The sequence below is a fragment of the Centrocercus urophasianus genome, unplaced genomic scaffold, assembly GCF_019232065.1.
Source record: "Centrocercus urophasianus isolate 14NV4802_14NV808 unplaced genomic scaffold, USGS_Curo_1.0 seq_12, whole genome shotgun sequence".
In the NCBI taxonomy this organism is placed as follows: domain Eukaryota; kingdom Metazoa; phylum Chordata; class Aves; order Galliformes; family Phasianidae; genus Centrocercus; species Centrocercus urophasianus.
This window is the reverse complement of record NW_024884364.1, coordinates 32,670,602-32,684,186: the sequence shown is the minus strand read 5'-3', so window position 1 is coordinate 32,684,186 and position 13,585 is coordinate 32,670,602. Positions and strand designations below refer to the sequence as shown.

Sequence of the window (13,585 nt, the reverse complement as noted above, 5' to 3'; positions counted from 1 at the left end):
GAAAGTGTTAATGAAGATATTTGGTCAAAGCCCAAAGTGCAGAAGATCCTTAGTTAATCCCATGCAGGATTCATCTGCTAAAAAACCTAATTCTGTGTTCCGTTCTTCCTCAAATTCTTATCCATGTCGCCTTCTCACCATTACACAGGCTGAAAACTGCTATTGCAAAATCATTTTTAACAATTCATTATTATTTCATGCTATACAGTATTGCCCTACTTCAGGCTTTGTCTTTTTTCAGATCATGCACACACACAAAAAAGCAGCTTTTCTTTCTCTAACTCTCCTAGTGCAGTTTGGACTACAGTATGCATGAAAGATGTGGCTGACGACACAGATGGACTGTCGCCCTCTAATTCACCAATCTAGTCAGTTTTGAGGGGATGCACATTTTTCATTAACATTTTTTTTTTGTTTGTTTATGTTGTCTTTTACATTTATTTTTAAGGTGTAAAAAGTCATGCTTGTGAGCAATGTGGCAAATCATTTGCTAGGAAAGACATGTTAAAAGAACACATGCGGGTCCATGATAATATCCGAGAATACTTGTGTGCAGAATGTGGCAAAGGTATGTCCAAAGCCTTGTTTTCCATTAACTGTGGTACTGAATAGCAGATGAATATCTGAATTCAAATTCTACTCTTAGAATATTGGGAAGGTCCTCCAAATGTAAATTTCTTTACTTGCAAGTGTTAGAAACTATTAATCAGGAGCTTGACAGATATATATAACACTTCTAAATTTATGAACTGCTTCCATGACCTGTAAGATGCATCTAATGTTAATAAAATTTGCCTCTGTTCTGTTAGATTGAGAAGTGCTTCTCTGACTGAATTCTGCTGCGTTTGCAGCCCCAAAGTGAACAAAAATCTTGGTTGCTTGTATTTTTTTTCATTGTAAGTTGTTTTCAGACATAAACTTAGAGTGATTTCTCTAGGAGTCTCAACTGTCAAAAGTTGTTTCTACTTTTTGAGTTATTTGTTACAATCTGAGCAATTACTGAACTGGCATTTTAGTAAAGGCGTTAAATGTGATATCTCTGATAATGTTTTTTCTTCTGTTTTCCTTGCTGTTCTGCTTCTTCCTCGGTGATTCTTCGGATGTTTTCCAGAGCTTTTGCCTGGGTCTAGAAGAATAGTGATAAATTGCTATTGGCTAACAATGAATTTAGTTTGAGTTCTTCTCTGAAGGTGGGAGAAATGGGGAAAATCTTCATACCACGCTTTTAGCTGTGTCTGTTTGTCTCATAGGAATGAAGACAAAACATGCACTTCGTCACCACATGAAACTTCATAAAGGGATAAAAGAATATGAATGCAAGGAATGTCACCGAAAGTTTGCACAGAAAGTCAACATGCTGAAGCATTACAAAAGGCACACGGGTGAGGTCTCTAAAGATGTGCAAAATCAACTAAATGCTTCTTGGGAGAACTCGTATCTAGAAGAGTGAGAGTGTCAGAATAGAAATACACATATTATGCTTTTTGAAAAGTGGGATTTTGACCTCTTGTCAGCCAGAACCACTATTGTATTATGCAGCTAAGATACACCAGTTGGTTGGTTTCATGTTTTCCTTTTTTAATGGAGGTTGGTTTGGTCTCGGGTAGGCCTAGAGTGTTGCTTCCATTTTAAATTAGTCTTTAGTTTCTTATTTCCCATTTCTTATTGTTATTTTCTGACTGATAAGAGTGGCACGGTTTAGCTAAAAAATAGCTGGTGATGCTGGGCTTTCCCTACTTGTTTGGCTGTGTGATGGGGTTTTTGGTAATACGAGATTAAAAATTATCCCAGATGCCTTAAACTATTACTGCTCTTATGCTAAATGTACTCTTCATACAGGAATCAAAGATTTCATGTGTGAGCTCTGTGGGAAGACTTTTAGTGAGAGAAATACAATGGAAACTCATAAGTTGATTCATACAGGTAAAATCTCCAAGAAATAATAGCCAAGTGCTATAGCTTAATTTTTTCCGTAGTTCCTCTTCTTGAGCTACTGACAATATGATACTCACCTTTCGGGGCTGTTGCTAACAGATTTCCCTTCCATCTGCCACCAGTAGGAAAACAGTGGACGTGTTCAGTCTGTGATAAGAAGTATGTCACTGATTACATGCTCCAGAAACACATACAGCTCACTCACGATAAGGTGGAAGCCCAGAGCTGTCAGCTGTGTGGGACAAAGGTTTCTACCAGAGCATCCATGAGTCGACATATGAGGCGTAAGCATCCAGAGGTGAGTTAGTTTGGCAAGCAGCTCATGGCGTGCTTTGGTATTTTGACTTTTGTTTTGTTTTGGAAACTTAATGGCCTTCAGTGATATAGAAGGAGTTCCACCCCAACTCTTTTTTATCCCTGTTCTTTTGAGGCAAATTTTGGTTAAGGGTAAATTAACCTTAGCTTGGGCACTATCCCTTAAGCTTGCACTTAACTGAATGAGCTCTTATGTTATATTTCAGCAGTAAACACACCTGATTGTCACTCCTTAAAAATGATTTTCTTCTGATTGCTTAAATCCTTTTTTTTTTTTTTGCCTTTGCTTACATGTATGATTTTTTCATATTTTGTATTCATCTGTTAGTGAGCATAGTTCACTTTTTTCTTCATTATGTTCTCTGTATTCAGAAGTGATCTGAAAGAAATGGTGAATAGAGGTGACAGCAGCATCCGATGATGATACAAAATAAGAAATAATAAAGATAAATGCTAACTGTGGAGAATTTGGATTAGAGGGTTGTTTTGTCTGACTCTAGTGGAGCTAGTGGATTTCTGAATAGATAATGTACGTGCTTTTTTTCTCAGCAGTTTCTTCTTTAGGTTGTTTAAGGCTTGTTCTTTCCATTTGAGCCTTTATTTTACAACCAAATTATCGTCAGTGTTGCTTTGCCTTAAATTATGCCTACTTTTCATCACAGTGACAGGGAAGGATGCCAGCAAAAAGCTTCTGTTTATTGATTTTTGGACTAAAAATGCAGCTAGCTATCTGCAATTTAGAGGCAATTTGTTCCTGTTTTTTGATAAGCTGAGCTGCAGAGTTTCTGCTGGGGACAATAGAGTAGGACACAGCTAATGTGTTTATTATCAATAGCAATAAAATAAGTTTTATAAAGTAATTTTTAGCCAATTACATTTTACAAAATATTATATTTCTTTTCTACAGAATTCTTCACGGTAGGTTGTGGGCTGGTCTGGAATATGAGAAAAAACACATTCTTCTAATGTTGTCTTTAAACTTTGCTTTTCAGTGAAAAGGAAAAGATTTTTGTGCCACAAGATAAAGGCTATTTAAAACAAAACAAGCTGTGGTTATATTAAATTAAACCATTACATTAAATGGTTTGTATGACATGTTGGATGCAGCGTTTTTGCTCTGTGATTAGGTAAGGTAATACTGTATTGTTTGGCTGCAGTTTGTTCACCAGGCTGATGCCTCTTTGTCCACAGATTCTTTCAGTGAAGATTGATGATTTAGAGCAGCTGCCAGAGACTACAACCATTGATGCCTCTTCAATTGGGATTGTTCAGGTACATTTACCGTTGCCAAATTCCAGTGGCAACAAGATTTTCAGACTTACTGGGGATGTTGTTTTTTTGGTATGTATCATAGCCAAGCGTGGGCTGATAGGCAAGGAATATGTTTTTTTAGAAAGCAGTCCCAGGTTAAGGTGTGGTATGCTGTCTTCTAAGCAGTACAAGCAGACTCAAGATCAGTCTGTTTTGTTATATAACATGTGCTTATAAAATGGAGATAATTATAGGGTGAGTTCTCATTCCCTGCAATCAAGTTTTGGCTGAAGTTTGATTTTTTTACTTGAAAATCAACAGTAAACCAACTACAGGTAATAGCAGTCTTACATGGAACTTCATGAAGTCCTTTTGCTTAGTGTTTCTTTTGGAAATTTGTTGCTTCAGCCGGAATTAGCCTTGGAACAGGGAGAATTACCAGAAGGAAAACAGCATATGAAAGCTCCTAAGCGTGGCCAGAAACGAAAGCAGAAATCGGGTGAGGAGGAGGAAACTCAAGTTCCTGAGGACCCTGCCTTCAGTGAATACACAGAGAAGGAAGCTGAATTTACAGGAAATGTTGGAGATGAGACTAATTCAGCTGTACAGAGCATTCAGCAGGTAAGCTCCAGTAAAAGGGTGGGCAGCTGGCACTGCCTAGGGGGATAACACTTCTGGTTTCCTTGTGGCAAACACAAAAACATTATCAAACATTTAGGGCTAGTTTGATAAACGTCAGTAAGATGAAGATAAATAGGGGAAAAAAAAGGTGTTTGTCCATGCAACTCCTCACATCTGTTTCTGTTTTTTTTTTTATGTTATCATCTCCTTGTTTGCCAACTAACTGGCTGATGCTGTGCCTACAAGTGTCAAGACTGTCAATTTAACTGATGGTTTTGAATGTTACATATGCTCCCCTCTCATTATCTTCTTTCTTCTACAACTTCTTTCTTCTATAACTTCTTGGAAGTTATGTTCAAGTGCTCTATACTCCCCTCTCACAGAATCACAGAAACACCAAGGTTGGAAAAGATCACCCAGTCCAACCATTCACCTATCACCAGTAGTTCTTACTAAACCATGTCCCTCAACAAAAAATCCAAACGTTCCTTGAACACCTCCAGGGTCAGTGACTCCACCACCCCCCTGGGCAGCCCATTCCAGTGCCTGACCACTCCTTCAAAGAAGTATTATTTCCTAACGTCCAGCCTAAATCTCCCCTGGTGCAGCTTGAAGCCATTCCCTCTGGTCCTATCACCAGTTACACGAGAGAAGAGGCAACCCCAGCTCACTACAACCTCCCTTCAGGTAGTTGTAGAGAGCAAGGTCTCCCCTGAGCCTCCTCTTCTCCAGACTGAACAATCCCAGTTCCTTCAGCTGCTCCTTATTAAGCCTGTGCTCCAGACCCTGCACCAGCTTTGTTTGCCCTCTATTTGTATGAGTTCTTTTAGTGGCAGTAGCAACATGTGAGCCCATCAGCACTCAGCTGGTCTTTCTCAGTGCTAGACGTGACAGTCAGCTGTGCAATATAAGGTTTCTGTTTTTCCTCAGGTGGTGGTGACCCTTGGTGACCCAAATGTCACAGCGCCGTCCAGTTCTGTTGGACTGACAAATATCACTGTTACCCCCATTACAACGGCAGCTGGAACGCAATTCACAAACCTCCAACCAGTGGCTGTGGGCCACCTGACTGCTCCGGAGCGCCAGTTGCAGCTGGACAACTCCATTCTCACTGTGACGTTTGACACAGTCAGCGGTTCTGCCATGCTGCACAACCGCCAGAATGACATTCAGATCCAGCCGCAGCCAGAGGCAGCCAATCCTCATTCTGTGGCCCATTTTATAAATCTAACCACCTTGGTGAACTCCATTGCTCCTCTAGGAAACCAGATAACAGAACAGCATCCTCTGACGTGGAGGTCGGTGCCTCAAACTGATGTCTTGCAGCCCGCGGCACAGCCAGCGCAGCAGCAGTCAGGACAGCAACAGGTTCAAGCAGAGCAGCAGCAACAGATGTATAGCTACTAATTTATACTTTGAAAATTTGAAGTGGACAGTAGAGACAAAAACACAGGATGTTTGGAATATTTCTGATAGGATTATTTGCTGGATACCAAACAGAGATGGGAAAGTGTTTATACAATGAAACGTAAGCTAAAGTTGGCATCGCACCCTACAACACCTGTGAGAATCTTGAGGTTCTCACATCATCTCTAAACCTTGCAATGTTTTTAAAAAGAAAAAAAAAAAATCAAAACCAAAACCATCACTAATTTAGTACCCCTGCTAAATTGTACTGTGTATTTTGCACTGTGAATTTGGGGCAGTAAGAGTGAGATTTGACAGGAAGCGTCATAATACATCTTAACCAAAGCAGGGAAATAATATGGCACTGGAAATTCAGAAAGCCTTTTAGCCATAACATGACACTTCCTTCCAGGCTGTAAACTTTATACGAAGACCTCGTTGACAGTGAGGTGGAATACATTTGTGGTCAGCTGGTAGAGAATGAAATGTACACAGAAATGGGAGGAACAATAATTGTTTTCTTTCTCCTTTTGGTCCTTCTAACAACATTGGTATAATAGGTGGAGGCTGGGACTTGAGGGTGGGGCTGAGTGTGGCGTGGAAAAAAATAGACCAATTTTACAAGCATTTCCATTTTAGTGATGGGAAAAGCCCTGTACCCATAACACTGTTAGTGCTACTTGAACCACATAGCTGGTCTAATACTAAAGCAACGTCTATGGTCTTCTAGTCAAGTCGGAATCAAACCAGTGATGAACTGAAACAAGAATGTGATACAGTTTTATGTAATTTTAAAAAACCTGCTCTTTCAAACTTGCTTTTAGCTAATAGATCCGAAGAGTAATTGGTCCTCTTTGATCAAGTTCAGGATGTGAATTTTTTTTCAATTAGTCTTCTTTCATCGTGTAATAAACATTTGAGAAAGTATTCTTTTTTATATATATACATATATATATATATATGCCTTTGTACTTTATTGTGCATTTCTGGTGAATATTTGTGTGAAGGACACTTATCAATATAAGTCATTAATTTTTTCATCCCTGTATTGCCCTGTCTCACAGAAATAATGCATGAATTCTAGTCCATTCTATTTCCAACTTTCAGAGCCACACACAGTTGTGTGAAATGCAAGACAAAAGAAAGCCTGAAGCATGCTTGGCCACTTGGAGGCAGCATGCCCTAGTGTAGAAGGGGCAAGGTTTGCCTGAATATTGGAGCTGTAAACTAGGGGGTTGGGCAGTCAGTGGGCGACAAACCCGCCCACAGCAGAGGGTTGGAACTGGATGGGCTTTAAAGGTCCCTTCCGACCCGAGCCATTCTGTGGTTGTGATTCTATGAAATACATCAATGCTGATACAACACTTTGATTCCATTCTCCACATATTGATGTGCAGTCTGGACAGTTGCATGTCAAAAAGACAGTATCTCTCCCACAGATAAGAATGGCTGCTATGAAAAAGAAATTTAACTAAAAATGAATAACAAAAAATAAATAAAAATAAACAGGTGCTGTCTGGAATCCTGACAGCCAAAATTGTCCTACCAGCTGCTGCCGAAGAACAAGTCCTTTCAGGGCTGCAAATTGAGCCAACCTCAGAACCTTACTTAAGATTTTTGCCGGGTATAAAGCATCTGCTGTGTTTAACAGTGAAGATAGATTGATGGTTGTAAAAATCCTGTCTGTGCCTATCATATTTATGAAAATGTTGTATGTATTAGCAAAAATATGAATAGGAATGAGTTTGTCTTTGAAAGTCTGTATTCACATGGACTGCCTGACCCCTAAATGATGCCTTAGAATCTCTGCAACAAATCCTTCCAAAGTATAAATGACTGGAAATTAAAGTTAACCTTCCATGGCTTTCCTTGTGCCATATCAACGTCTAGAGGCAACACTATGCGAGGCTCTGCGTAAAGCTTAATTGCAATAGAATGTGTTGCAATTAGGAAAGGATGTAACAAAGGAGTTCCTGGTGACAGATTTTGTGTCAGAGGAGCAGAGCTACTTTGCTGCAAATATCAACAAGTCCATAAATGTCTCTATGAGAGAGATCTAAATTTGATGGGACAGGAATGCGTATCAGAAAGAGAAAACATCTTTTACCAGTGCAGAAACAAAAGAATTTTCCATTCCTTATTTGTCTTCCCCAGATCCTTTTCAAACAACACTCTATGATCGTGTTGGCTTTTTTTTGGCCTCGCAAGAACTAGAGCTCGATGCTCCTGTATCGTCTGAATTATTCCACCACTGGCTCAGGCCAGGTAACCTCCTCAGCTGTCTACTCCACAAACGCAAAACCTATTGGTCATGAGGAAGCTGTCTTTCATTTATGAAATGTGTTGCTTACGTACTTTCAACTTTCTTCCTTTTGCTGAATTTGGTGCCTAATTGGGAAAAGTACATTATAATTTGGCAGGGCGAATGAAAAAAAAAGAGAAATGTAGAGGTCCTGGATCAAGTTATTGTGGTAAATAAAAGATGGCTATGATCTAAAAAATATATATATATACAAACATGGAAGGTTACAGTACTCCATCTATATGTTTCTGGAAGATTGGTTTTTTGTCCATAGGTGATAATGCTTTTAAGTGGGATTTTTTTGCCTCAGCTGCAGAGTGAGTACAACTATTCTATGTGAATAGCACTGACGGTAGTATTCAGGAAGCACTGAATCAGTCTGAGCCATTTTAACATGTAATTGCCTGACTATTTGAAATGAATGGTGAGTGCAGGTCATCACGCATTACAGATACCTCTCTGACTTCACAAAACTCCTTTTCCCAATGTGTGATCCTCTGGTTTTCTGTAGTCTTATACTGACTGTGTCATCCCTCCTGCTCTCCCACAAAACCTGACTCAGGCAAAGCAAAATCTTGCACTTCTGACAGTGAATTAACCAATTCTAAAAGGAACAATCTGATTGCACAATAAATGCTTGCATGTTGGTGGTCACGTGGAAAAGAAATTTCTCCAGTTTTCTGCTGTCCTCCAAATCTTAAATGATATTCTGCTAAAATATGGAGGAAAAAAATGAAGCTCACCTCAAGCAGGCCAGGCAATAGAAAGTTTTCAAAAAGCTGAACCTTCCAGAACACTCCTTTTAGAAATAACTTTGACTTTCCCTGCAACCTTTGCTGTGTTATCTTACCATCTCTCAGTGTGACTTCATTATTACTACTATTATTAACATCCCTATGAGAACAAAACTGTATCTTGAGTGTGCTGCAATAGGAAAAGTTTCAAAAGAAAGAATATTTTTGGAGAAGTTGGAAGTTAATTCCTTTTCAGGCGGCACTTCCCTTGGAGAACTAGCGAGTGCCAGCTGCTCTCCCAACTAAGCCTTTTGCAAATGAATACCAAAGTTCTACTGATGCTGTTACAACCTGCACAACAAATAAAAATACGTAAGGGATTTGCAATCTAAATTTCATTTGCCAATTTGTTACTAGGCTTTTCATCTATAGGTTATGAAGGTTACTTTATTCAGCCATGTGTTGGAGATTTTGCGTAATGACTGTTCAGTACCAAACTGGAATTATTTTGAGCCAAAGGAGTGATGTGTAGTGCTGTGTACTGTCTTTGTTGATTGGTAAGACTATTATTTAATTGAATGCTGTCTGTGGCACACAGGCTCTGAAGTAAAGGAGCAACAAGGTGCAGAACCCTTCTCTACTAGCGTTTTTATTTTCTGGTCCTCAATTAACATATCAGACTTTTTTCCTTGAATCACATAGACGTGCTTCAAAAGCAGTAAGATTAGTAGTTACCTCACAGAACTTTGTACCCAAAGTATCCCAAAATATACAGGGAAATGGGGTAGCATCCTGAAATATTTATTCTATAGTTTCTTACTATACTAAATAAAAAACAGAGGAGATTTGCATCTTTCTCAGCAGCGTTCTGTGATGAATTTTGTCAGGAAAAGCTACTGTATTAAGTGCCATTACACTCCCTATAAACTTTTGTTTTGAGATGTGTCACTGGAAAAATATTTTTTTCAGAACAGTAGCAGTCAGTTTCTGCATAGACTGTTAAGTTTCTGCACCTTTTTACTGTTTCAGAAATCCTCTGAAATTAAGAACTGGAAAACAGATGAATTTATTTCTAGAACTGATTTTCTTATCAATTTGTCAGAATGATTTACTAGTGCTCTGCACACAAGAAGATGCCTGAATTTCCCACCCTGAAAATTAGGACTGGAAAAAATACTATTCATCCAAATTATAGTCACATAAAAACTGTGTAGGCATTACCTGAAAATAGATAAGGAAAATAGCTTTATTGGTACTGATTTGTGAATTCTTTTTCAGGAATGATACTTCCTTGGCGTTGTTCACATTATTTAAAGTAATACTGTCACTCCTCGTAATTACCCCTGGCCTTTTATGTGTTATCAGTATAGGTATGCCTCTTGGATAATCCTTAACCTTCTGTATTTTTGGCATATCTGTTCATGGTGGTTGTGAGTGCATTGGCCTAATATGGTATAAAGGCAGAAGAAAACATACTGGAGGAGGATACTGCTGATCTGCACTAAGTAGTACTATCTGCTCTAAGTAGTTTGGGGCAAAGACTGTACAGCCAAGTGACTTGTGCCTAGTGAGATCAGTTGCCAAGATGTCTTCATGTTTTGCCACGCAGCAAATCCAAAGTTGGCAACAGCAACAACAAAAGGCATTTCCATAGCATTTGTCATCAGCTCAGAGCGATTTTCTTCAGTGCTACTATCATATCCCCAATGTAAATGGCAAGAAGGTGTTAAGTAAGCAACAGTTACTTCATCAAGCAGTGTAACCATTGTTGGGAAATACCTTTTTTGCTGTGAAATGCTCTGAGAAAGCTGTTCTGGATTTCTTTTCCCTCCTAGGTCCTGAAGAGCTATTCTGATTCCACTGCTGCCAGCTAAAAAAGGCAGACTTCAGTCTCAGCTGGAATAACCATACAGAGATCCTGCAGTACAGCCTAACAATGGCTGATGCTTTGGGTCACTTTCCTAGAGTTCAAGCTCACTGTTCTAACTTTACCTTCCTAAAGCCAAGCTGAAAGGGGCAGAAAGGCAATCTTTTGAGAGTGGTAGGAAGGTGAGATTCCTCCAAGAGACTTCAGCTTTACTTCTCAAAACTGTAGTGTAATGCTTTTGCCTTTGTCTTATCCATGAGCTGTTTTGACCAATTAATGTCTGGCTGGTTACAGTGACTCAAGAACAGCTGATGTCAAAAGCAATTAAAATTACTGAGTTTAGGCATTTATTCCATCTAAAGCAGAGTTTTTCAATTCTAATGTCCTTTTGCCGTCAGTTGAGCCCTTTATTTTTCTGTTTACAATTAGATTTTGATTCTAGAAAGCTTTGAAGGTGTTTGGTAATTGTAGCAAAAATTAAATGGCTATATAAACATATATTTTTTAAAAAAGTAGTATTGGCAGAATGAGAGGTTAAAATTGGCAGACCCAATGGTACTAATTTTCTGAAATTTTTCATCCTTCTCCTACCCATGTGAATCTAAGGTTCTTGCTGTGACACTGAAACAAGGAGATAGCACATACTGTGGCTGATTTGCCAGAACGACCTGCATAAGGTCTGATGAGCTGGATGTTGCTAATGAAGCCAGACACCAGCTGAATTCACCTGCCTTCTTCTCAAGCCCTGCATTCATTTTAGTATCTTGTCCCCACATAGCTGGCAGTTTCCACTGAACTCAAAGGGGAGTGGGCATCTCTGAGCCTTGTACCCACAAATTTCACTGGAAAGAAAGATGAGACTGGGACATGAGGGGCAATAAAATACAGTGGATGTATAATTAGATAAAGGCAGAGAAAACACAGACTTAGCGTGCTGCACAAAACTGCATAGTAAGTTCTGGTAGATGCAGTCCTGTTAACTAAATATTAGCGATTGCTGTGTTCAGATGATTTTCTCTAGAAGAACCTACAAGTGTAGAGGGGAAAGCATTAATGTGTGCTTAGTTTACCATAAATTAAATGCAGTGGTAAAACGCAGCGTGTTATACACAGGAACATGCAGAAACCAAAACGCAAGATGCACAAATGATAAGAGAATGGAGCAGGTCCACATTTCATCACTTCTGGAAAGCTATAGCACACTTGTGGGCAGAATTTTCTCAAGACTGAATGTCCTTTCTCACGCACAGAAAAGACCTGCTCTGTCATATATGTGCTACAACATAAGTTTGACACGAGGAGGATTACAGTAGAATAAAGAGGGCTGCTTTGCAATCAAAGAACAAAACAACAACAACAAAATCAAATGAGCAGATTAAAGGAAAGGGTGGGGAAATTCTTATCCCAGCTCCTTGCCAAGGAGAGGGAGATTAAAGTAAATAAATAAATAAGGTAACAGCGTGTATGAGCTCTTCTTCTCTTCTTTCCATACCCATGCCTGTGTTGAGACCCGAATGTGAGCTTTCAAGGAATGATTGTTTTTGCCTGCTTGCTGTACAAATGGCATCTGTACCCAAGGGTCCTGGTGACCATGCAGAATTCCTCAGTATGTTTTCAAAATGCATATGGGTAAAGTTGGAGCTATGTGTACAAAGGGTGGGGCTCTCTGGGGGCTGTCTTAGAAAATGAAAACACGTCCATTGCTGTGAAGTCTTCACTGATGCAAACAGAAGGCTTTTGCTGAAGAAGCAGTGGAACCCGTGGACAAAGCACCATTTATAAAGACGGAAAAGAGAAAAGCTCAGATTGCATAATCAGAGAGAAAAATGAGAAACTTTGTCCTGGAGGCAAGCGCATCTATTTCTCATTCACTCTCCTCCCTCTTCCACTGCTTTTCCCATGAAACGCATGCAAATCCCAACAGGCAGTAAGTTTTCCTCCAGGCATGATATACCTGTGTGGTTGTTCAGGTAAGGAGTGGGTTGAAGAGAAATAGATACGAGGCGTTCCTGGCTTTAGCCTCGGAAAAAAAGTGGCGTTGCAGGATAATTCAGTCAACCCTGAGCACAGTTCTAGCTAAGAGATAACTGCTCTAGTTATACGCTATACACATCGCCCTCTTAATTAACTTCGCCTTCCCTCAGAGAAGCGCACTAGCTCTGAGGGGACGCGACCCTGCCGCCAAAATGGGGGCGGCTGCTGCGCAGGCGCACTCTGCTGTCACGCGTGTTCGTACCGACCTGGCGCTGCCGAGCGGTGGGGCTGTCCGTCAGGCGGGGTGGGGCGGCTGAGGGGAGCTCAGGGACGTCGGGTGAGTCTTGCCACAGGTGTGCCCTTGTGTCAGGTTAAAGGGACTGGAATTGTACTCGCGGTAGTATTTTTCTCATATTCCATGTGGGAAGGCGTTCTGCAGCACTGCTGGGGAACTAAATTGCAGTCACAGTTGTTTGAGATGGTGATTGTGGGGCTGTTATTGGATGGTCGTAATGAAAATGTGACAGGTTGTGGCTTCTGGTAAGGTGTCTGCCAGCTGCTACCATATGTTCTTAAAGTACTCAGTAACTAAAAATAAAATAAAATAAAAGTATAACTTAGGAGGCCATAACCTTAACTTTAGTTTTTACAAGGGAAATTTACAACAACTAAAATTTGAGTTCTTCTAAAAATATTAGGTGAGGGTTCCTGGAAGCAAATTGAAGAACTGCGAGTTGATACTACCACGTGAATGGGAAGAATGCTCCCATGTAGGAAAATGCACAGAGAACTTTTGTGATCACTTTACTAAATATTTGGAAGAGTCTCTGTAGCCCCTCCTGGAAGCAGCAGGTCACTCGTGTCCCATCTGTCACACAGATTATGTTGCAGTTTTGAAGATTACTTCCAAACCTTGCTGATATCTATAACCTCACTGCAGACCTGTGTAGCCTTGCTGGTTCCCATCTGCATGAAGCACTCAGACGAGGGTTTCCACTTGCTCTTTACTTTAAATCTGATTATCTTAATCACACAATAGTTAGGGTTGGAAGGGACCTCACAGCCCTCCCACCCCAACCCCTGCCATGGGCAGGGCTGCCCCCCCTCACCTCAGGCTGCCCAGGGCTCCATCCAACCTGGCCTTGAGCACCTCCAGGAATGGGGCACCACAGCTTCTCT

General features: G+C 40.2%; 1 protein-coding gene across 7 annotated transcripts in view; it reads left to right on the top strand.

The window, feature by feature from the left end:
• Window positions 1–9,192, top strand: part of PRDM15 (PR/SET domain 15) — a 36,024-nt gene extending 26,832 nt beyond the window's left edge. For 6 of the 7 annotated variants that reach the window (XM_042810085.1, XM_042810084.1, XM_042810082.1 and 3 more), the window contains 7 exons: window positions 449–568; window positions 1,251–1,382; window positions 1,840–1,923; window positions 2,058–2,233; window positions 3,442–3,522; window positions 3,910–4,122; window positions 5,053–9,192. In XM_042810085.1, the coding sequence (XP_042666019.1) occupies window positions 449–568; window positions 1,251–1,382; window positions 1,840–1,923; window positions 2,058–2,233; window positions 3,442–3,522; window positions 3,910–4,122; window positions 5,053–5,529 (1,283 nt within the window). In that variant the 3' untranslated portion in view covers window positions 5,530–9,192. The remainder of the gene's footprint in view (window positions 1–448; window positions 569–1,250; window positions 1,383–1,839; window positions 1,924–2,057; window positions 2,234–3,441; window positions 3,523–3,909; window positions 4,123–5,052) is intronic. The other variant, XM_042810083.1, reaches the window with a different exon arrangement.
• Window positions 9,193–13,585: the final 4,393 nt, after the last annotated feature.